Below are 23,973 nucleotides of genomic sequence, written 5' to 3'. Positions count from 1 at the left end.
CATAAATACTTTAAGCAAATGTGAATACTCCTATAATCGTATGAAAACTGTGTGAACGTTGAGAGGGATTTAATGACAAACACGAAGCACACAGGTATATATATATTTTTATTTTTTTTATTTGGTGTTAAAATTTATTTTAATGTTATGTGTACTAACTACTGTCTTTTACAATTTTACGAAATCTGAAAATGCGCATTGTTAAACTCACTGGCACATAGTCATAGTCATACGTTTAAACTCATTCCTGTTGAAATAAAGTTTTAAGTTTAGATAATCATATATCACATCTTAGAAACAGATTTTTGTTAAGATAAGAGAGAGAACAGAGCTATCCATATGAAGAGAAAAAATCAAATCGACAATATAGAAAAAATAAAATAACATTAAAACAAATATGGTTTGCAATCGCTCAAGGTTCAATCGTTCAATCCTTTTTTCAACTTCTCTATGACTACGGGCCACTATGTACGAAACTTAGATTAAATTAATTGGACAATTCTGACAACTATCCCGAAAGCTCTTTTCTGCCTCTCAAAAGACTAATTGAAAGATATGTATTCAGCTTGTATTTCAGCAATAAGTTTTCTTAAAATTTAATTTAAAAAAATACTATTTAAAAACAACAAAAACTGAAATCTTAAAGAAAATTTAATTAAAAAAAAAAAACAAGAAAAAATAAATAAAGTAACTTTCTAAGTATTATATGAAATTAAAAAAAGAGTGTTCTCTTTAAAACTATAAAATCACAAAAATTTGAAAAAAAAAATTTATTTAATTTTAATAAATTTAAAAACAATTAAAACGAAAAAATAAAAACATGAGTTTCTAAAAATTGCAAAAAATGGAATAAATATCAAACTAAAAAAAAGAAAATTTACATATGTTCCAGAAATTAAATTAAAAAAAAATAATCTTTTTTAACATTAACATCTAGAAATTAAATTAAAAAGAAAAAACTTTAACTTAAAAAAAATCATAAAAAAAGTATTTTTTAGCAAAAAACAACCGATTGAAAATTTTGGAATACCGTTAGATTTTTAATTATGCAATGATTGGGTAACTTTTGAAGAACCACCTCTTCGATAAGAAAAAAGTATTATCGAAAAATTGTTTTTTTTTTTTAAGTAGGTTAATAAGTTTCTAAAAATGCAATGAAATTGAAAAATATATTTTTTTTTTCTTCTGAAAAAAAATAACATCTAAAAATTAAAGGAAAATTAAATTAAAAAAAAAAATTCTTTGCTCATTTGGCCATTGCGACATTTGGAGCAGCACGAGCAAAATGATATGCGTACATCTCCATTTAAAACATGCAAAAGTGCTTATGTCAAAAAAGCTGTAAAGCTGACTAAAATCATTAAACTTTTGGTAAGGAATTATGTCGCTTATTCCAGGAGAACTATTTAAAAAAAAAAATTATATCCGATAGTTGTATCACAGAAAAGTTTTAAAAAGGCGAAACCTAAGTTCAGCCTCAAAAAACAAAGCAAGTCATTTTTAAACAAAAAACAAAACCGACTTCAATTTTCATATAAAAATTACAGAGTACCGTTAGTTTTTTCATGATCAACTAATCGGATCTAAACCAAATTAGTATGGCACCACCTCTTTGCTTTAAGAAAAGAATTATGGAAATCGGTGGTCGTGGTGCAAAGCTGTGCGGTAGCATTCTTAAAATAAAAAAAAAAATATATCGACAAATTGATAACCTCCCCCATTTTTGAAGTCGGTTAAAAATGTCTCAAAATTACCCTGCAAAATTTACTTTAGACTCAAGAATGTGCCGCGAACTTTTTTTGTTTGCTTATAAGGTGGTACGCTCTAATGTTCTGCTATAAACTTTAATGAAAATCACCGTTTTGGTTGCACCTTTATTTAATTTTACAGGATTCATTTTCAATTATTTAACTTCCTCTTCCGCAATTTTTCCTTGTTTTATTTTTTATTTATTTTATTGCTCTTTTATTTAGTTGATTTGTGTCATTGGTTTGTCAAATTAATTACATTTCCTAACCGCAAATCAATGCAATACAATTCAATTTACAATAATTCGCGTAAATGCCACAACTTAAATACGACCGACTTTTATTTATTTTGTGTGACGCTTTTGTTTTCGTAGAAATTCAATTAAATTAATTTTTCGTTTCACTGTTCTATTCGCTACGCCTAACATTTTTGTGCGCTCTAAATATGGTTACACTAAAGCATGCAAGCCTACACAACTCACTTTCGACTACGCTGACCGCTTACCAACCACATCAGTCACGTAGTAAGCCACGTAGTAAACCACAAATCAGCAAAAGCTTACCGTACACCCCCCAAGTATAATTATAACAAATACATTTGCAAACATATAAAATGCTGTATGATGCATGTGTGTGTGTGTGTGCGTAGCGTTAACACATTTGTACTTTTATGTTGCACCTTTTTCCACAAACAACTTTAATAGATTTGTTTGCCAAGAGCCAGGTTGTTCGCCAGCTAGCCAGCCAGTCGACTATTTGACTATGCTAGGCTGCCAATATTTCAATTTGGCAGTCAGCCAAAAAGCCAAATTCCATCAGTTTCCATGTACATACCTACCTTGCAGTAGTACCTTCTACTCGTACGTTTTTGAAAGCTCTGTGTTTACCTTGTTTTGATTTCAATACCGCCAACACGAATGCCGCTAACAGTACAGCCACCGCCGCGGCCACAGCGAAAATCAATTAAATTAACTGCGAATTTTCACATTTCCGCGCTTTCGCTCACCCTCGCCGCCATGTGGTATAGTCAACATTTATTTTCCGTCTGTGGACATACATACATTTTCGTGTCTACGCCGCATTTTGTCTACACTTTTCGCTTTCGTTTTTTTGTGTTGTTTTGTATTTTCTTTGAATATTCCATTTATGGTTTATTTCTTTTGTTGTTTTGCTTGCTGTTGCGCCCCCGCCCCCCCCCCTCGCTTGTTTTTCATTCAATTCACCTCGCAAATGGATTGGTGCAAATCCTTTTACTGTGAAATTTTTATTGTTTTCTTAACGGCCTTATTATTGTTGTCAATACATGGCAGCACTCAGGTGGCATTGACCGGCAACGAAGGCAACTTTTACCGTTATTGCTACAATTGTAATGCTTCCGCTATGCTGTGGCATTGTTTTTGTTATTATATAGTTTTTTATTGTTGTTGCTGTATACTCCTATCAAAATGTATTCTTACCTATACCCCTCGTCTGTCTATCTTTTCTCCAGATGCGCCAACGATCCGTCTAATTGGCTCACCGGAAATCGACTTGGAGGAGGATAAGGATGCGCTTATCCTGCGTTGCGTCGCCGATGCCAATCCACCGGCAAGCATCGTTTGGCGACGCGCCGGACGTTCGGAAATTGCCAGTTTGCAGGTGAGTACAACTTTAAATAAAACAAAAGCATGAAATAGCTTGCAATAAAAGCTAGTTGGGGTGGAGTGTAGGTACATACATACCATGGAAAATCTACCAGATAGCTTATGTTCCAATTGACAAGGGAGAAATTTTGTTATGATTTTAGTGGCACATTGCTAAGGAAAATTGGTTAAAAGAGAAACAAAAAATGTGTGCTCAGCAGATGAAGGTGGACAAAAACATAAGTTTTTGGAGATATTTTATTTTATGATTCACTTAAATGGTCCCCATCGAGGACTCAAATACGTGGAGGAAAGGTTCAAAATGAGGTTGCGTTTGATGTTTGATTTGAATCAAAATTTGTTACTTGATTCTATTGGTCTTCATCTTGTGCAACTTTGTTATAATTTGGCGTGGATATTATTATTATTATTACGTCGGGTATACTTGCGCTAAAAACTATTGTGCTAAACCCTCATTGTAAACACTCCAACTTCAGCCTATTTAAGAATATAAGCCCATTCCAAAAATTGTTTCAGGTCACGTCAGGTTGAAGATCAAGTGGGGAAAAATTCGTTGAATGAACCTGAAAATTTTGGCATGACCTCTAGATGACTTTGAAGAATCAAGGGAAATCCATATTCGGATTCAGTGACAAAAACAACCTATGGATATGAATTTTAATTTTTGTTTAATACATTTTTTTATCCTATTTGACCCTCAAATGACTTCGAACCTGACATTAACCTGAGGTTAACGGTCCTCGAGTTCGGTTTCAGCGGGTCTAAAACCCTATATATATGAATTTTCAAGCTTATTCAATGAATATTTTCCTATATGACCTTCAAATGATCGCGAACCTGACGTAATGGAGGCTAACAGATCTCGGATTCGCATTCAGGGCGTCGAATAACATAGAGCTAATGAATTTTGGTTCAATATGCAGAAACTTTTTTTTTGTGTAAACCTGTGTAATGGTTTCCTAAGTGTATCACTCTGCAATGCATGATATGTCCCACAAAACCTACAGTCCGCCTCTACAGAAAGGCCCATTTATTGAAATGGTACCATAACTTGCAGTAACAGGTAGCCTGTAGAGAGTTCTAAGATCCTCCCGACTAAGTTCAAGGAGTCATTCAGAGCTTCGTGTGGAAGGAATACCAATTTCTTTGAGTGTCTCATTCCCTTTCACTTCGGCCAATGGGCAGCGCTCTGCTGCTCATCCTAAATCCTACGCGTTACCCTTGGCTGTGCCGCAGGAAGGCTCAAGGTCACGAGGTCCACTTTTTGCGAGGTTAACAGCTCTTCATGTCCATTGAACCAAAACAGCGTCACTCTATTGTGAGCTCCTAGGCGTTTCAAGGCGAGTTTTATAAATATCTGCAAGCCTTGATGTAATTCTAAATGAATCTAAGGCCTTTAATGCTGCCCGACTAGCCGACATAATATTTATTTTGTCCCCAGTTGTCCTTCAATGAAGAAATTTTCGAATAGCCTTCGTAATATGATTGCATATGAGCCCATTGGCGGACTTCACTGGAATCTGGGTTCAAGTATGCCTGCCTCAGTACTCATGTCATTCATCTTCGGTCCGTTGGTATACCCACTGGGACCCATTTGTGTATTATAGATAATATCGTTGATGAACTTTTTTTTAATTCCAATGGTCTATCTACAACGATAATACTTTTTTATTCAGATAGAGGCAATCATTATCTAAGTCCTCATATATATTCATGCATATATTCCATAGTCCGTTTTAACGGTTTTCACCATTCAAATCATCCACATGAATGACATAAATACTAAAGGCTCCCGAAATGGTCCTGAAATAGTCCTGAATGAGCCCCGAAATGAGCAAGAACTAGTCGTTGAATAGGCCTGAACTATTAGTGAACTATTTCAGAAACCGTGCCGAAAAATGGTCCTGAAATAACCCTAAACAGGCCCTGAAACTGTCGAAAAAAGTCGTGAACTTGACCCAATATGATCTCGAAAAAGTCTTAAAATGGTCTTAGAATGGTTCCTTATTAGTCCCAAAATAGTCACGAAATGTTCCTAAAATAGTCAAAAAATGGTCTAGAACTAGGTCCAAAATGGTCTTCAAATCGTTGTGAACTATGTCTTAGATGGCCCTGAACAGGTCCCGAAATGAACCCCACCTAGTCCCTATTTCCGAAGTGGTCTTCAAATAGCCCTGAACTGCTCCAGAAATTTTCATTTCTGCGCACGAGAAGCAATTGCGGATTTTCTGCTAGGTTAGACAAGAAGCAGTTAAACATTTTCTGCTGGGTTGATGCAAATTTTATGCATACCGAGAACTAAGATGTTTACACATAAAAAAAAAATCGGTAGCTTAGAGTGAAAAGTTGCCAAGTCCCATTTTAAAAATTATACAAGAGAAAAAAAAACTTCTTATAGTAATTTTTTTAAAGTATTTCGCAAAGTTTTGAATACAACAGTTTGCCTGTTTAAAGAAAAGTAAAACTCCATGGGAATCAGAGGGATTTGTTCTTTATTAAAAGATTTCGCACTATTTTGGCCTTATCGGCCATTTTTAATTTCTCAAGTCCCTGCATCAAACTATGAGTTTTCATAAAAAGTGGAATGAGCAACTTTTCACTCTAAGCTAGGGACATACCCATAGCACTGATGGTTACAATATATATACCCACGATTTGTTCTTGACTAGTTTTTAAGAATTCTTTATTCACTTTCGATACTTCTTTCAGTAGTTGTTCCATTAAACTCCTTTAATTTTAAGTTTGTTTTTTTCTCACATTTCCAGGAAACCCTGCAACTACGTCCTGTGGGCCGTCGGGATGCCGGTCTCTACACATGCCAAGCACAAAATTCTGTAGGCACCTCAGACCAACTCTCCGTGCAGTTGGACGTTAAATGTAAGTTGACTCCTTAAGCAGATATATTTTTAAACATTCAAGGTTTTCTGATTTTTCATCAACGCCTCCGCGTGTTACCTTTAAAATTTTCCATTGCATCAATCACTCACTCACCAGCACATATTTTTGCCACTTTTCATTCTGCATTTCTATCAACTTGCAGATCCACCGAAAATTGTCTCAGCCGGTCCAGATCGGCTTACTACAGCGCCACTTTTCAGTCCAGCCGCATTTGAATGTGTCGCCGAAGGCAATCCAATGCCGAACTACAAATGGGTGCAAAGGTAAGTGCATCAGTGCGAACTGAGTAGGACAGGTAGTCAAATCACACACACACACACACAGGACACCATGGATGTATATGGTTGTAGTAATTGAGTTTGTAAAGCAGCATATACACACCGAAGCTAGCGGCTTAATCCGCTTTCTATCGGCAGCGGTTGCCAATGTTGTTATGTACTTATAATCTGCGGACCAACATCGCACCTCTCCACCTGAGATAGACAGCCAGACAGACAATCCTTTCCTATGCCATCTCAAAGGTATTTTTCAATTTTCGCTTTCCGCTGCGTCAACTTTTAACAGCATCATGCGCACTCATCCAGTTGAGGCCAATTTCATATTTCCATTGCCTTTGGCATCACTCAATCTCAATGCCGCGTCTGACGTGCAATCCATGGCGAAGTGGCGTTAGCTAGCAACTCCAACGCCGCAAGCGACCACAAGTTGTGCTTACGAGCCCACAGTCGGCTCAGCGCATACCGGCCAGACGCCTACCACTAACACACCTGTCTACGCATTGCAGTGAATTGCAAGTTTTCAATTTAAATTTGGTTCAAGCCACACCGCGCCTCTCACCTCTCCTAATTTTACACGTCGATAGTTGCGCGCTGTGTCGAATACTTCATCGCTTTTTTGCTAATTTTTTCTCGGCGATTTTTCGTGCTGTTTGAATGCTGCGACAGCCTCAGGGTGTCTCCGCTCACAGCAGCAACACTATCCGCCTCGTTAGTTGCGGCACATTTGGCCGCTAGCAAAATCGCTTGCCAATTTGAGTTACGGTTATGCTGGGTGATTGTGAGTTATCTGCTGGCGATTTAGGCTGGTATGTACATATGCGAGCTGGTATAGTGCTTTGAGTGGTTGTGTGTGCAGTTCGTGGTTGATTTAAATAGCAAATATCAGGATGTTGGAAATAGTCTATCCTTTTTGGAGTATTTTATTTAAAGAGGCAATTTAAAAACCCTACATCAATTTTCTTTCCGTCACTTTTACTTAGTATAGATAAGCTACTTGTTCTGTTTTTATATCTAGTTTTTATATTTAAGCTTTTAAAAAGTTAATGGTATTTTCTTGTCCTTCTATTATTTTCAAATTTCAGATCCTTATTACTAGTTAAATTAACTTTGACATCCCACTTCAATTTCCTATTTTTATTTTCCCTCTATCTCTACGTATTTTCCTCCCTATACAAGTTCGCCTCTCATTGTAAACTCCTCCCATCCAAATAGTGCCTTCCCTCTTAGTTATTATTCCGCAGCGACTGCCAATTTTGTCTTATTAAATATTACTCATACGCCATGTGGCCCAAATATCTGCTTAAGTGGCATACTTAACAAGAGACGCTTCCTTTAAATTCTTCATCAACACAATTAAAATGTAATTTTTCTTTCACATTCCACTTGTAAATACATATATTCTACTTATTTCACTTTAATAGCCAGCTTATCATATGTCTCATTGCTGTGGCCTGTCAGATTAACTCAGCAATTTAAGCTGTCACTGTCGGTTATTTAACTGTAACTGGCATTTGCGGATGCAATTAAAAATTTATACACAAAAATATCTATCTTCCTTAAGATTATATGGACTCGCATACATACATCCTTTTTGTATCATTTTATCTGCATACATACATACATACATATACAACTATATTACATATACAAATGTATAGCGACATGTGCGCGCATGTAAATGCCTACTTAAGTAAATATTTGTACGAAAATGAGTGCGATTAAAAACGTTTGACATTTTAAAGCAAAACAGGCATACTCACACACACACATACATAGATGTGCCATATGCACGCAAATGAAGAACGTACATATATTTTATATACTCGCCAGCCAAATTTCCGCAACGTGCTTCCGCTTCCTGTTGGCGGTTTTGCACGCAGACAACTTCGACTACACTCTGCTTTCTATTTGTTTTGATTAACATGCTGTGAAATATATATATCTGCATAAATATATAATTTTACAACTTCGCCAGAATTGTCTTTATTTTTTTATCTGAGAAAATATGCCCTGTTACTTCAATTGTTTACGATTATTTGTACGTTTGTCGTCGCAAGCATCATGTTTGCCATTGTTGCGGCACGTTTTTTAATTAGCCAAGTCAGGAAGTTGGCTGGCAACACTGTACAAATAAATGTGCACGGATATGAGCCACTGATTGTTGTAATTTACAAATAGCAGAGCAAAAGCGCTTCCAAGGGAAATTGTGCAGGCAGAAATATGTATGCGTGCTCACACACGTAAAAAAGATAAGATAATTTGTAGCAGGAAGCAAATGAGATAAACGAATAGTCGCAGAATTTTAAAATAGTAGAAGCTAAGAACTTATAAAATGTTTTCATTTTGCGAGAAACTTATGAAAAGAAGCTTCTAAATCAATCTCCGAAAGTGCAGAAAATTCCGAAAAATCTCCAAAAATTCCAAAATATCCCTAAACATAAAGCAAGAGGAATCCAGAAAAGCCTTGAAAATACGAAAAAGTACGTAGTACTCAGTAAATACTCAATAAAATATTAATTCGCAGAAGTCCCGAAAATCCCGTAAAATTACATGAAAGTTCCAAAATATACCGAAACATAAAGCACTAGGGATCCAAAGAAACCTCGAACAAATAATTTTTAAGCAAAAAATATAACTGACTTCAATTCCCATACAAAAATTTAAGAGTATCGTTAATTGCCTCAATCCAATGATCGGAACTAAACCAAATTAGTATGGGACCACCTATGAGGTGTTACCTTTCCCTTTAAAACATTAGAGAAATCGGTTAACGGGGCCCAAAGCTATGCAGTTACATAAATAAAAAAAAAGTAAAAATATTCCTCCTCCCTTTTTTGAAGTCGGTTAAAAAGTACCGAAAATTACTAAATGTTCACTAAATACCTAATCCCAAAAACTCCAAACTTTACAAAAAAAATCTCGAAAAGTTCTGAAAGAATTCGAACAATCCCGCATATAAAAGTATTTAAAAAATCCCAAACCAATGAATCCTAAGAGATACCACTTTTTATTAATATACGAAAACCAAAACACGAAGAGTCCCGGAAGGATCTGAAAAAATCCAGGATATGTCCCGAAGAAATCCCAAACAGTGAACAAAATCACGAAAAGTAAACACCTAAAGTATCGTTCACTCAAAATCGGTACGCGTTCCAGCAATTTCTGTGCAGCAATTGTTGGAATGTATTAAAAAGTTGTAATGCCGATCGTTAGACAATAGATCTACCATTATGAGGTTTGAATTTCATAGTACCGGCTTTTTATTTGACAGTTTTATTCGCGTTGGAAGTTGCTGCTCAAAAAATAATGTTGAACAAATTCGTTGAAAAACACGCCATTTTCGACATCAAAAATCAAATTAAAATTAAATATACCAAACACTTATAATTATCCTCCAAAAATCAATGAACAGATTCCTTCTGCTTAAACTAACGGGGTGAGCTAATCATTAAAAGACATCATTTCGCACCAGCTTAAGGATAAGGCTCTTTACCTGAATTAGGAAAAAAAACGGCTTATCAGAAGAAGATCGTGTGAGAGAATTGGAAAACAGTTATCCACAGTTCAGCGAATGCAAGCTATGGCAAGACTTAAACCTTATCGAGTTATAATATATAAAATTCTGTTAGATTAAATAAATTTTATTTTATAACAAAAACCGCACCCGTTTACATTACCCCAATGTTGAATCGAGGCAGTCTCATTAAAACTCGATCAGACTTCACAATGGGTCATATGACCCCAGAAATATGCTGGAAGGAGCGCTTGCACAAAGTGTTATTTCATTATATCATTTACTTTGTTTGTAAAGTGTTGGTGGGTTTTTATGAAAACTAATTATTCACAGGTAACTTTAAATCGGTTTGAAGCCAATGATGTGAATTAAGTTCGGCAAGTTATCAATTTTCGAATATGACCTATTTAAGTCAAATCGAAAAATACATGGTATTTATTTAAAACAAAATTAGTAGAGATGTGCGAGCCGTGGAAAAACATAAACTAAAGATAGTTTAGTAGAGCAAGTTGACTACACAAGTCTCTAGAACGGGTGTTCAGAAATTTTTTTTATTATTAAAGAAATTGTCTCTTATTTATTTATCCAAGCAAAATATGAAACTCTCGCTAGCATGTATCTATAACGGAATATTTTCTCTTTATTCTTACATATTAAATATTATTTTCTGAAAACCTATTAAAAAGATATAACCCATTTCATGCGTGCCGATTTTGAGTGAACGATGCTTTAGTACATCCAAGTGGCTTCTGGTATTACTCCCAATACACATAGTTGTACAACTGGGACCGTTGCGATACCAAAAAGATCTCGAATGCCTCACTCATTTTTCAAACACTTCGTGGATTTCATGGAGTCACCCAAACTTAACAGTTGCTGCATTTTCAACTTTTTCTGGTGCGTTTACATCGTTTAGAAAGCCTGTAATCAAAAGTTGATGCCGAATTTCGCAAAAGCCAGGTCGTTCACACAATAAATGGCTTTCGGTTTCAGGTTCTGCTTCATCAAACGACTTGATACAAAAGGCGTGGCAGAGTGCTGTTAATTATTCTGCGTGGCTCTCTAAATTTAACGAGTTATGCTTTTGCCATTTTCTCATGTCCCACTTTAACCAAATCAACTTGGCTGTGTTGCAGACAAAGAGTATCTCTTTAGGGAATAAATTCATGAGCTATCAAAATATAAGCGTAGTGTAGAGTCTTTCAGGCAGCAGACAGTGGAGCGGAAGTACCTTTTCTTGCAAGTTCTCGCTTCCTGTTAGGCTACAATATACTTCTACTAATACCAGAAGCATAGCTCTCCCATAACTTTAAGGGACTTGCGGCACTTCGGAAGTGTTTCTGAATCGTTTGTATCGGAATCAAGTGTCTTTATGTCAGGCAGACTATGTATCTGCAGCTTATTCTATGTATCCGTAAATTTGGCCCGAAGGACGCTACAGTGATCTTAGGAGGTAAACTACGCCGTCTACCAGAGTTTATCAGAGTATACTCCTCCGCCTACTCTGTTATCTAGCTTGGACGCACTAGTATTTATTCTCATTTCCCGAGAAACCCTTTGTTCAAAATTCTCTGCTTGATATTTTTGTGTGATACAATTTACTATTGGTATATCACTTGTTTGTTACTTCTTCTTTAATACCATGCTTACGTAGATAAGTTGAAATTGGTTTCTTTTGCGATAATATTACAATTAGAAACAACAAATAAAAAAATCCCCGAAAAAAACAGCAGCAACAGTAAAATCCCGCTAGCACGTATGCATGTGAGCAATGACTTTAATAATGACAGGCAGCATGCATATAATATATACATACATACTTATATACAACACACAAGCATACATACATACATACGTAAATGTATATTCGCACCGCTAACTAATTAGTATGCAAAGCAGCAAACGGCATAAAGAAAGCGAAAAGGAAGTGTCAGCAGAGCAGAGTGGCAAGGATAGCAAACCACCACAGCAACAAAAGCAATCACATACCTAAAGTATTTTTTTACAAAAACAACTCAAACACAAACACATATGTATAAGCTTAACTTTTCACATTTGCTTGCATTACAAGAATGCCTTGCAATAAAAAGGATTTTATTATTTTTTTTTCTTTTTATTTATTTTTTTATGAACTCCTGCGTACGTGTAAATATGACTGAATTGAGCGAGCAACATAAACAAATACACAAGCGTGTACTCATCATCCCTACAAGACAGCTGAGTATCATATGAGTACTCATATTATCATTACTCCTAATCACAAAAGTGCTTATCAAAGTCCTCATTTTCGTTCAGGCCATGGGAAAAATTTGAGTACTTTCCCCTCAATGTTGTCATCAGAAAGTCCTCAGTACTAATAGTCAAACTACTCATTTATGCCGTACTACAAAAACAAAAGTGTAAATGTGTGAGAGTTTTTGCCTAAAGTGCTCAGCAATGTCTTGTAGGGATACGCTTAATATTACGAGTATGGATGTAAAAGAATCGCGTTGTGGCGTATTTGAGCGCGTAACATACCATTTCCTTCACGCTTAATTTGCCATCGCATTTGTTTTTATTTTTATTTTCTTCATATCGCAAACATATTTTGCGGTTATTGTTGTAACAAAAACACATTCACATCTTATTATACTCGTATGTTGTTGTTTTAGCTGTGGGTGTTTGTATGTGCCTTCATGTATTCTTAAGGAAACCATTGACAAATATGTCGCCTTCCGTCGGGAATTCTTTTGTGCCTGTTGCGACTATTTATTTATTTAAATAAAAAAAAATGGTTGTAAAAATAATATAATAATTTTTTTTTCAGTACATCAACTTCATTAGTACAATACAACGAATTTCTATTGAATAATTTTAACATATTATGAAACATGAAGTGTGTCCCAATACGAAAAGACTATTTATTTGTTGCCAGGAGATACGTTGCCTTGCTCTCGTCCAAAGCTAGGCCATCCTCGTTTGCCTCCTTCTCTAAGCTCGAAAAGTCTGCGCTGATAGTTTTGATGTTGAGGACGGCGCGCCGGTTAGTCTGCATTCGCATTATGCTATTTATAAATGGTTTCGGTCGATTCATGTGCGCGTACTGTATTATACTTCGTACTATCAGATTCAAAATATTACAGAAGATTGAGTCGAATTGTCTAAAATTTCCCTTGATATCGAACGCCTTGTACAAGTATTTGCCAACTCCTACTGAGCTCAACGTTGTACTCATAGCAAATTCCAAATTTAGGTATGGCGTCTTAGAAGCAGATTATATTTATGCTGTCACCGACGGATAAAAAATCGACTTGAAGGTGGGTTGTATTGATTCACTTAGATCTTTTCCAAGTAGTAGGTACTGAGCAAATCTGATCAATGGTGGATGACACTGCTAAGGTCAAAAAGTTAGTTTATGAAGGGCTTCACTTTATCACACATAATCGTTGATGTGACCATATATGCAATATTGATAAAGCTTATGTCATAGTTTGGCGCAAATAGACTAAGAATACTAAGATTCCAATCTTCGGGCATCTAATTAACGTTACTATTGTTCTCCTCACCTCGTCTTAGTTTAGTAGACGTATGCGTCGTCCTTGTACATTGGTCTGAGTTCTTCTTCATCAAATACGCTAGCGGTGTAGCGATTCGAAAGCGGATTCCACGTTCATCTCTTCAGAAGCTAGGCCTGTTCTAGAAATCATTCCATTGATTGCCGCCTTATTTCTGGAGTGGGTGGCGTAGCGCAGCGATACGAAGAGATTGGGTGAAGGATTCACACTGCTCATTTATATGCGGTTGCTATGGAGTTTCTAGTTCTTTGCCCACCCTGCCGTTGCAATGCGCAATCTAACATCACATATATTAGTATTTATATAATAAAACCGACCAAAAGTCTGGGTTTAACAACTGTGAGAAAGTACCTGTTAAAAAACTCGATCCATCGCAGGTTTATACTTTCTTTTTTCTTCATATCGATGGTCCTCTGCAATATCGGCACAGCTCAACATTAAAAAAAAAAAAACTTGACTACTGTTAAGTCTCCCATGTCTCTAACCCTTGTCCGATGCATGTCTAATCCTAGCTACTTACTTTAGTAATACTTATTACTTGTTTTAAATAGTAAGGATTAGACGAGGATTAGAGACATGTGACACTTAACAGTAAGGGTTCTATTTTTTTTTAATTTTGTCGTTATTGCAGAGGACCACTGATATTTAAAAATAATATAAAATTAACTCATAAGAAAACGAATGCCGAAAAGTGTCCTCTAGGGTCAAGTGCTTTCGTCGGAGCTAAGTACCAAGATTTACAAAATTGTCCTTAATGAGTCCTCGGAAGATCCATTGAAGGACTATGAAACTGGACAATAATATTCTCTCCACTCCGCTTCGACGAGTACGTCAAATCTTAAACAAAAACTAAGGGCGCATCCGGACTCACTGGTCTAAATATGTATATCCTCAAAATATGAATGACGTCGTTGCCTCTTTCTAATGCATAAATATTTATTGAAAATGATTATAAGATACTTACAGAAGCTGCTCGTAACTGAGAATGCTGTAGGTGATTGTGAGAGCGGAGCAGTGCGGATTTTGGCTTATTAATATTACTTTTTCTGTCAACATCTAAAGACACGTTTTAAATCTTCAACCACTTTCTAGGGCTTTGGTTATGCAAGAACGATATGCTAGCACCTTCAATGAGATTTGCATTTTATTTTTGTTATGTATGCACATAAGTATCTTGTTTTACGAGACGTAGAAATGCACATTTTCTTAAATCTATCACTACTTCCAATAAACATTCCTTAGCGCATATGTGTGTATATGTATACACATCGTACATTTGCTGCTTAACGCTACCTGTTCTCCAATTAGTAGGTATTTTCAGCTACTCAAATACAGTTTTCGTAGAATTTTTGATGCGTTGCATTTATTCAAAGCTTAAGGTAATTTGCCAAATCTGCACATTTTCAAATTAAGAGTTTCCCAGGAATTTCTCATATCTTCTTTCTGATGCTTTGTGTAAGTACATAGAGTGCGAATTGCTTTGTTCATTTTTCAGTTTATCTCTACATACTTTTTCTGTATTTTTCTTTCCTTTTTAAAAATTTCCTCCTCAATTCTACCTGCGCCATGCAAAACTCTGCTACTTTCCATTGCAGCAATCTTACCGAGCGCACTTGCCTGAAGCTCATTTGTGCACTGTTCAATTGGCATTTAATTTTTGCATTGCTTGCAAAATAAAAGATAGTAGATATGTATGTATCACAAAAAGTATAATTGTGCTGCAAAAGCTAGTGAAGGGAATATGCACTTAAGTACCCAAGTAGACAACCAAATGAAAAAGCGAAGATAGTCAGATTTTAAAGAAATGAAGCAACAACAACAATTGAGAAAAAATTTAAATAGTATACAAGACATATTTGCATCAAGCATGTGTAAAGGCAAAGCCTTTGCAATGACTTGAAAATTGTTCCGCTTCAACAGCATTTTGATTTCCAACAGAACTGTGCAATTCAAATGGTATTAGATTAAGCTTTAAATAATTGCAAAGCAAACAAAGAAGTACAGGAAAATGTGCAATTATTTATGTATGTACACATGTATGTATGGGTCATTCCATCTCAAATCGACCAATTGTTGGAATCGACCATTTTTCGATTTGGATAAAACAAGAAAAACAAAATTAATTTTTTTATCAAAAGTTCTGCAAAATTCTACATTTCAGTATTTCTGGGATTTTGTAAGTTTTTTTTTTTTTAATTTCTCCAAAACTATACAATTTACAAAAATGGTTCTAGGACCGAAAATCAAAATAATCGTTAGTTTTTATGACTGACTAAAGCTTTTATGATCCACACTAATAAATTTGACACTAACGGCTATAATCAAAATCAAAAATAACGATTACGCTTGATCGGAAAAATATAAACCCATTTTAATATAAAAACCATAACTGATTCCTGGATTTTAAGAGATATAAAAAATAATATATATAAAAAAATTTAAAAATAAAATATTTTCCGAAATTTTAAATTAAACAAATCGTAAAAGCAGAAAACTTAAAAATATCTTGGTCTCAATTTTTTTTTTAAATACCTCCAACTGATCTTAAAAGGTGCTGAAATTTTCAAGGTACAAGGTATAGTGGTGGTTTTGTTGGTTCTGCAAGAAGTCTGATGAGGAAATGTGGTGATTTCCGAAATAGCTATCACTTCTACCATTTTTTGAAAAATTATTGTTGCTTTTCCACAATAGTTTTTCATTAAAAACGGTCTCAAGCTCAATAAAAATTGTTGAATATAATTGTTATATGGCCATGAAATAACAAAAACATGTAATTTTTTTTTTTTTTCGAAGTTCAAATTCAAATTATAAAAAAAAACCTTTTAGGATCAGATGAATTTTTTAACTAAAAAAAAATATTTATAGTTTTTTTGTTCAAAGTTCAAATTCAAAACTTAAAAAGAAACCTTTAAGATAAGCTAGCGGTATTGCATGAAAAAAATTGATTATTATTGATTATTCTGATTTGTTAGAGGCATTGTATAAAAATATGTAAACCAAAATTTACAAATATACGTTTTTCCTTTACGACTTTTTATTTCTCAAAATTCTGAATTTCTTATCAAGCAATAATAATAGATTGGCGCTATTTTTAATGATTTTTTATTGCTGATGAACTTTATGTGGAATAAAATGCGTCGGAAAAAGAAATTCATTACAAATCAATACAATTTTTTAGCGGCTTAAAACTTGATCTTGTTTCACTAGAATTGAAAAACCCGATCTATCTGCACACTCAAAAGTTTTCTAAAAATTCAGATCAAAAAGGTCAAAGTTTAGACGGAAAATCGAATTTTCCTAAGTTCTGTATAAAGTTTGAAAGTTTGACTTATGTGGTTTTAATTAAATTGTGAACCATATTTGTATAAATAAATAACAAAAAAAATTAACTTGAAAAGCATTGCAAATATTAAACAAAAAACACCATGCACTCACTTTTAATTGCCATTAATATTAAGGTAGGGACCTACACTTCTATGCCGACTCCGAATGGCGATTAAATTTTTTTGAGAAACTGTTTTTCATGGCAGAAATACAATTTCAATTTTCAATTATTTTTTAAATATAATTTTTTTAATGGGACCAGAACCATTTTTGTAACTATAATAGTTTTCGACAAAATATTAAAAAAATTAACTTACATCTGGAAAATTTTGAACTTTCGAAAAAAAAATTTTTTTTTTTTTGCTTTGGCAGAATTTTGTTATATAATTAAAGAAAAGTTTCAACGATAATTCATCTAAATCAAAAATGTTCTATTCCAATTGTTGGTCGATTTAAGATGGATGGATGGATGGACCCATATATATATATCCAGGTATATTGCGAAAACATAAGCGTATAAGTAAGAGTTTAACCACAGTTAAAGTAATGTGGGTCTTACAAGACAATATGAGCTTTTCTTACGCGATACGGGTGGCTGGTCTTTGATGACAGCATGGCATAAAGCGAAGAACGACGAAAGTGTAAATTGTCGCGAATGTCGACACGAAAGCTCTGTCTAAGAATGCCTGATCCAATAGATAATATACGCCGTGAGTGAATATGGCCTTTGAAATTCAAAAGATGGCGTCTTAGTTGCAATCAAGTGTCATCTAGGTTGGTCATTGTGAAAGCTACTTACTGAGGACGATGTTGTGCTCCCTTACACGGAATATAAGGATTTTACTATGCAAATGGTTTGGTTACAATATCAGAAGGCATCTCATAGCAGTCTCAGTTCAGCGTTCTGTCAGGTCTGAAGTTTCGTCTTTTCCTACTAGTCCTCATTGACATCACACAGGCTTATCCTTAGTTCGAAACGACTAGTCATACGCCCTGTATATTACTTAGAACTTTTATTTGTTTTTGTTTTCAGACGTTGGTGAGGATATTGAGGTAATCCTTTGTAAGTTCTTTGTAAGGTCTTCATCAAAAGAATGGGGTCTTTTACTTGACTTGATTTTAATTTTCACTGGAGCTCACAGCATATTTTGGTCAAAAGTTTGTACATGCATACCTCACTAGCTGCTCGCCGGCAATTTGAATAGCTCAGCCGCAAACTCAAATTTTAGCTAAACATATACATACATATTTTTCAAGAACCTTTTCAAATTTCAAAATAAACGCTATTTCTTCATACCCTTACCCAGTCTGCCATTTCAATCCGTGCTGCAAATTAAAGAGTCTTACGTAAATCGACTTACATATTTGCTCGTCGCCTACATAGCGAGCTGTCACCGCATCGCATTAAAACATATTTATGTACATACATATGCACCACGTTGATATGTTTTCTTTTAACCACTTAAGGCTTTTCAATTGTTTTTTTTACTCCTGAGCTTTTGAGCACACGTTATACGCATAACCGTTTTTATACACCCTTGTTAACATTGTTACAAATCCTTCTTTGTAAATTTGCTCACAGTCAATCATATGCGATTTTTTTTTCAGTAGTTCCAATTTAGAAAAATCTTGCTACATAATCTCTTCAACTTAGTTACAATTCTAATTTCTTACATTTCCAATACCATTTCACAACATGACAATTTTATTTTAAGATTTTTCCTCTCCTCGTTGAGCTTTGTGTGCACGTACGTGGGTATTTAAGAACAAATGTTTCAAATCATTTCGTCGCTTCGAGGTGTCATTAAGCTGTTGATTGCATTTAGCTTGATTGTCATGCGAAGTAATCTGTNTGCTTTAGAACATATGTACCACGTTGATTTGTTTTCTTTTAACCACTTAAGGCTTTTCAGTTTTTTTTTACTCCTGAGCTTTTGAGCATACGTTATACGCATAACCGTTTTTATACACCCTTGTTAACATTGTTACAAATCCTTCTTTGTAAATTTGCTCACAGTCAATCATAATCTCTTCAACTTAGTTACAATTCTAATGTCTTACATTTCCAATACCATTTCACAACATGACAATTTTATTTTAAGATTTTTCCTCTCCTCGTTGAGCTTTGTGTGTACGTACGTGGGTATTTAAGAACAAATGTTTCAAATCATTTCGTCGCTTCGAGGTGCCATTAAGCTGTTGATTGCATTTAGCTTGATTGTCATGCGAAGTAATCTGTAGGATAATGAAATCTGCGCGCATGTAAATTTCCACTTAAAAATGACAGTAAATTACGCGCGTCAGCAGTTTAGTGATATGTGTTTGAATGAAGAGGGGACGCATATTTACTTACAGCAGTCACTAATAAATAAAAGTACGCATCTTAATCTTATTTTCCTTGGGGTATTGTTTTTGGCTTACTTCTTTAGGTAATTAATCCCTGGGTATCTTAAAAAAAAAAAAATATTTATGCCAAGTGAATTATAACATTTGTGGTGCTTTGGCACCCACTGGCATTTAAAAAGAAACAACAAGCGGCCCAGCACGCTGGTGGGTTATGAGGTAAAGTATTTAGGTGAAAGCCTAGATAGTAAACTTTTATGGAAGTCTAGCGTTGCGTCACAGACAATGTAAACAGCTCACTTAGAAGAATCGTGTTATTTTANTAATAGATTACTTCTTTAGGTAATTAATCCCTGGGTATCTTAAAAAAAAAAAAATATTTATGCCAAGTGAATTATAACATTTGTGGTGCTTTGGCACCCACTGGCATTTAAAAAGAAACAACAAGCGGCCCAGCACGCTGGTGGGTTATGAGGTAAAGTATTTAGGTGAAAGCCTAGATAGTAAACTTTTATGGAAGTCTAGCGTTGCGTCACAGACAATGTAAACAGCTCACTTAGAAGAATCGTGTTATTTTACAAGGCAGGTCTGGCAACTGTCTTTCAACTCACCGCAGACTTTCGAGACACAAAAGTCTTTCGTAAGACAGTCCTCAGTTGTGACAAAAATCTTGAAAGGCCTTTTCTATCTTTCGAAAGACTAATTGAAAGATTTGCTAACGAGGAGATCTTGGCGATGATTATTTTGTCTTTTAGCAATATGCGTTCTAAAAATTAAAAAATTCTTTAAAAAAAATAAAGCTTAAAAATTTAAAGAAAAGTAAATTACAAAAAAAAAAACAATAAATAAAATTTCAAAAAATTATAAAATAAGTTTCTAAAAAGTAAATGAAATTAAATAAATATCTTCGGAAAACAATAGTCCGAAAAATAAATTTAAAAGGATTAAGTTAAAAAAAATATATATATTTTGTTCTTAACTTAAACTAATATAGAAAAAAACTTTTCTTTTTAAAACAAAAAAAATGAGAACTTCACAAGGAATTCATAAAAAAATAATAATAATAATACATAAATTAAATGAAATCAAAGAAATATATTTTTTTCCTTCTAAAGCAACCAAATCTAAAAATCAAATTAAAATTGAAAAGAAACAAAAACAAAATTAAAAAAAAACGTTAAAATAAGGTCCAAAAAAATTGAATAATTATAATTAAACAAAAAATATTTTTCTTAAAAAAGAACAAAATCTAGAATGAAAACACTAAACTAAACTAAGACAAACTTTAATCAAGTTTGAGAGAAGGCTTAAAAAAACTTTCAAAATTTTTTTTAACAAAATCTAAAAATTAAATTGAAATTGAAAATTTAATTAAGAAAAGAAAAAATATTACAGTAGTTTCTAACAATTAAATGAAATTAAATTTTTCTTAAACGNAGAAAAGAAAAAGTATATTACAGTAGTTTCTAACAATTAAATGAAATTAAATTTTTCTTAAACGGTGAAAGTTAAAAATTTAAATTAAATTAAAAAGGAACAAAAATAAAAAGCTAAAAATACGTTTATAAGAACTAAATTAATTTAAAAAATATTTGTATCTTTAAAAACAAACAAAATGTAAAACTTGATACTTCAAAACAACAAAATTTGATAAAAAAAATTAAAAATTAAAATAACTTAAAATCAAATAATTAAAAAATAGTATTTTAACCGATGTCAATACTTTAATATAATAAAATAAGTAATATGAACATAAAAGTTTTAACATTTAATGCATAGATACATATGTATGTATGTATGTGTAAATCATTCACAAAATGTGAATCATTTCGCTTTTATTTTCTTGAATACCATTTGCTGTGTGCACTTAAAATGCTGAGGAAATTGTATTCAATAAAAAATTTTTATATTGCATTTCAGCTGCCATGCAATCAAGAATTTTTAATACTTGCAACATGGCTTGCTGTCAATCGGTGTGCACATAGGCGAAGCCATCGCTTGTTGCACACTTGTCGGCAACTCGCCGAAACAGGCAGAATCACTTATGTGACATGCAATAAAAAAATACGGTATGCAAACGTCGCCAGATATTAAGAATTAAATATTTTGTAAAAACAGACATATATATATAAAGACATATATATATACATATATACCGTTGTTAGTGTAGCGCTCTTTTTGAATGTGTTGAGTGGGAAAAATTTGGAGCGCATGCGAGTAGGTGTTTTTTTATTATGGAGCGCCTTTAAAGTTGCTTTGAACTACATATTTTACTCAAACTAAAGGTATAAATATGAAAGTAGCTATATTATGTACATTAGGATGGTCCTTGAACATGTCAACATGAACCCTTTGTTTTATTCTACGTACTAAATATGACAAAACTTAAAAAGAAATTTTAGGAGTCGTTACCAGGATTTGTAAAAATATATAAGTATATATCTGTGTTCGTATGGAAAAGTAGCTTATGTCGAAAGGCTGGCTTTAGTATAAATCGGCATTCGCAGCATACGATTGTGAATGACTCACTGGCGCTGAGCCGTTGAAGAACTTTTGGCAAATAAACGTGCAAGAAGTAGTTCCGATACTAGCAAGTCAATATTCTTATTAAGTCTCATCAAAAAATTCCTTGTCGTTTAAAGAATAAAGGGAATGCCGCATTATACTAAAGCCAGCCTTTCGACATAAGCTACTTTTCCATATGAACACAGATATTTTTTTAAACACAAGAATTCAATAAAATGTGGTTCAGCTGTAATTCAATGAGTTTATGAATATATTTCAAGAGGTTAAATTTATCTGTTTTCAATTTAAGCTTTTGTCGAATTTTTGCGATTTTTTTTAAATTTTCTCAAAACCATGTACCGGCCACTATTTTTTTTTTGCACGTAGAACACAATCCAACCACACACGTCCAACCCAAAATTTAGGAGTTGATATTTTAACAACCATACTGTGCATACATCTATTTGACTTGAGCCTACAAAAACTATTCTTACTTTTATATTTGTATTTTTTCCTTTCCAGAATCGCCCACGGTTCCAAGTTTGTGGAACGTGGCAGTGAGCCACGTCTCGTCATCGATAATGTGACCTATGACTATCAGGGCGAATATGAATGCCGTGCAACTAATTACATAAACGGACAAGAACGGGTTGCAGTATCCGAGCCAATCTCCTTGCAAGTTGTGGGTGAGTAAATACAGCCGCGGACATAGTAATTTTGAGAACTCGCTTTACTCAAGTCATTACTAATGGCCACAATTGATGTATACATTTTAATAACATAATAACTGAGTGGTGGTAGTAAGGAGTAATTCGCCTCGTTTATTGGCATCTCAGAGCTATATCTGAGTATCTCATCAGTCGACTCATTTCCTTCAATATTTCTATGTGCGAAGACCAGCATAGAGTGGCTTTTATATGTTTCAGTGATGCCAACGTGCCACGACATTTCCGTACAACACCCAATTACACTATTTTAGATCCTATTGCTTTCAAGTCTACTAGACTATCGACAAAGGTAGTAGCTTTATCGTCTGGATCCTTGCTGCTTGGTAAAGGACTAGCGGCTCTCTTTAAAGCGTAGACATCTACTTGGAGGACACTAAAATGGTTCAGCAGATAAAAGGACTATTTTACCTGCAGTTCCACCGAGTAGAGACCTTCTCTGAATCCTTGATCCATCTTTGAACCATCAATGTAAATATATATATCCCCTCTGCTACTGGTAGTCCTTTTTTGCAATTCTTCTCTGGTCCCCGATAGGTGCCACACCCCCTGCACCTAGCGGTATGAAATATACTTTACATCCGATTCTCATACCTCCCATCTATACACAACAAATTTTATAAAGAGCGGTTAAGCCCTTTAGGAGGAGTTTGACCTCGAATACCGTGGCACGAGATTTTTATATATTAGAAGATCATGAAATTTTCTCATCTAATTTTCTATACAAAAATTTTAAATTTTCGATTCGTACGAAAACAAGGATACACCTCATTAGTTGAAAAATTCGTATTTATTTGAATACTAGCTGGCCTCGTATGGGCGAGGCTTCGCCACGCGCTGTATGTGTAGATATTAAACAAGATGCGATTGACAACTAACTAGGTTGTAACCCTACTAAAAAATAATATATAATTGCGCATCTGGAGGCAAAGCCCTTTTATTTGACACCTAATTTCTTGTAATCTAACGAACATTTTAAATTTTTCCCACAGATTGCAACCCTTTGCGAAAAATAAAACTTTACTGCAAATCGGAAGGTCAAGCCTTTTCCTTTGACACCGCATTTTTTTTTTTAATTGAATGTACTGTGCAAATCGAATGTCATTAACAAAAAATGCCCTCGCGTATTATATTAAGATAATTTTTAAATAGGTGGCAACCTCACTCAAACAAAAAATAAAAACTTATTGCATATGCAGAGACCATATCCTTTCACTTGGTAACTCAGTTTTTAGTCCAAAAAACGGTGAAGATCTTGTAATTCTTAAAAAGTGGCAACCCTACCCAAAAACCAATGTACTTTTGAACATCTAAAAGCCGAACCCTTTTATTTGACAACTCATTTCTTGTAATCCAACGAATAGTGCGGATATAATAATTTTTTAGACAGGTGGCAACCCTATAGGAATTTAAGATACTAAAGATAAAATATCGTTATCGA

The 23,973-nt window shown here is 34.2% G+C and overlaps 1 protein-coding gene across 1 annotated transcript in view; it reads left to right on the top strand.

Moving 5' to 3' along the window:
* The window catches only part of LOC108364804 (kin of IRRE-like protein 2), an 87,663-nt gene that overhangs the window by 50,436 nt on the left and 13,254 nt on the right, over positions 1–23,973 (top strand). The window contains exons 6-9 of the mRNA XM_017618650.1: positions 3,238–3,386; positions 6,157–6,268; positions 6,432–6,552; positions 22,330–22,493. Of these exons, the coding sequence (XP_017474139.1) occupies positions 3,238–3,386; positions 6,157–6,268; positions 6,432–6,552; positions 22,330–22,493 (546 nt within the window). The remainder of the gene's footprint in view (positions 1–3,237; positions 3,387–6,156; positions 6,269–6,431; positions 6,553–22,329; positions 22,494–23,973) is intronic.

This window comes from Rhagoletis zephyria, unplaced genomic scaffold (assembly GCF_001687245.7).
Source record: "Rhagoletis zephyria isolate East Lansing unplaced genomic scaffold, Rhagoletis_zephyria_1.1 Rzeph_scaffold_01675, whole genome shotgun sequence".
NCBI lineage: Eukaryota > Metazoa > Arthropoda > Insecta > Diptera > Tephritidae > Rhagoletis > Rhagoletis zephyria.
The sequence above is the reverse complement of the archived record's forward strand: the minus strand, read 5'-3'. Positions and strand labels throughout refer to the sequence as shown.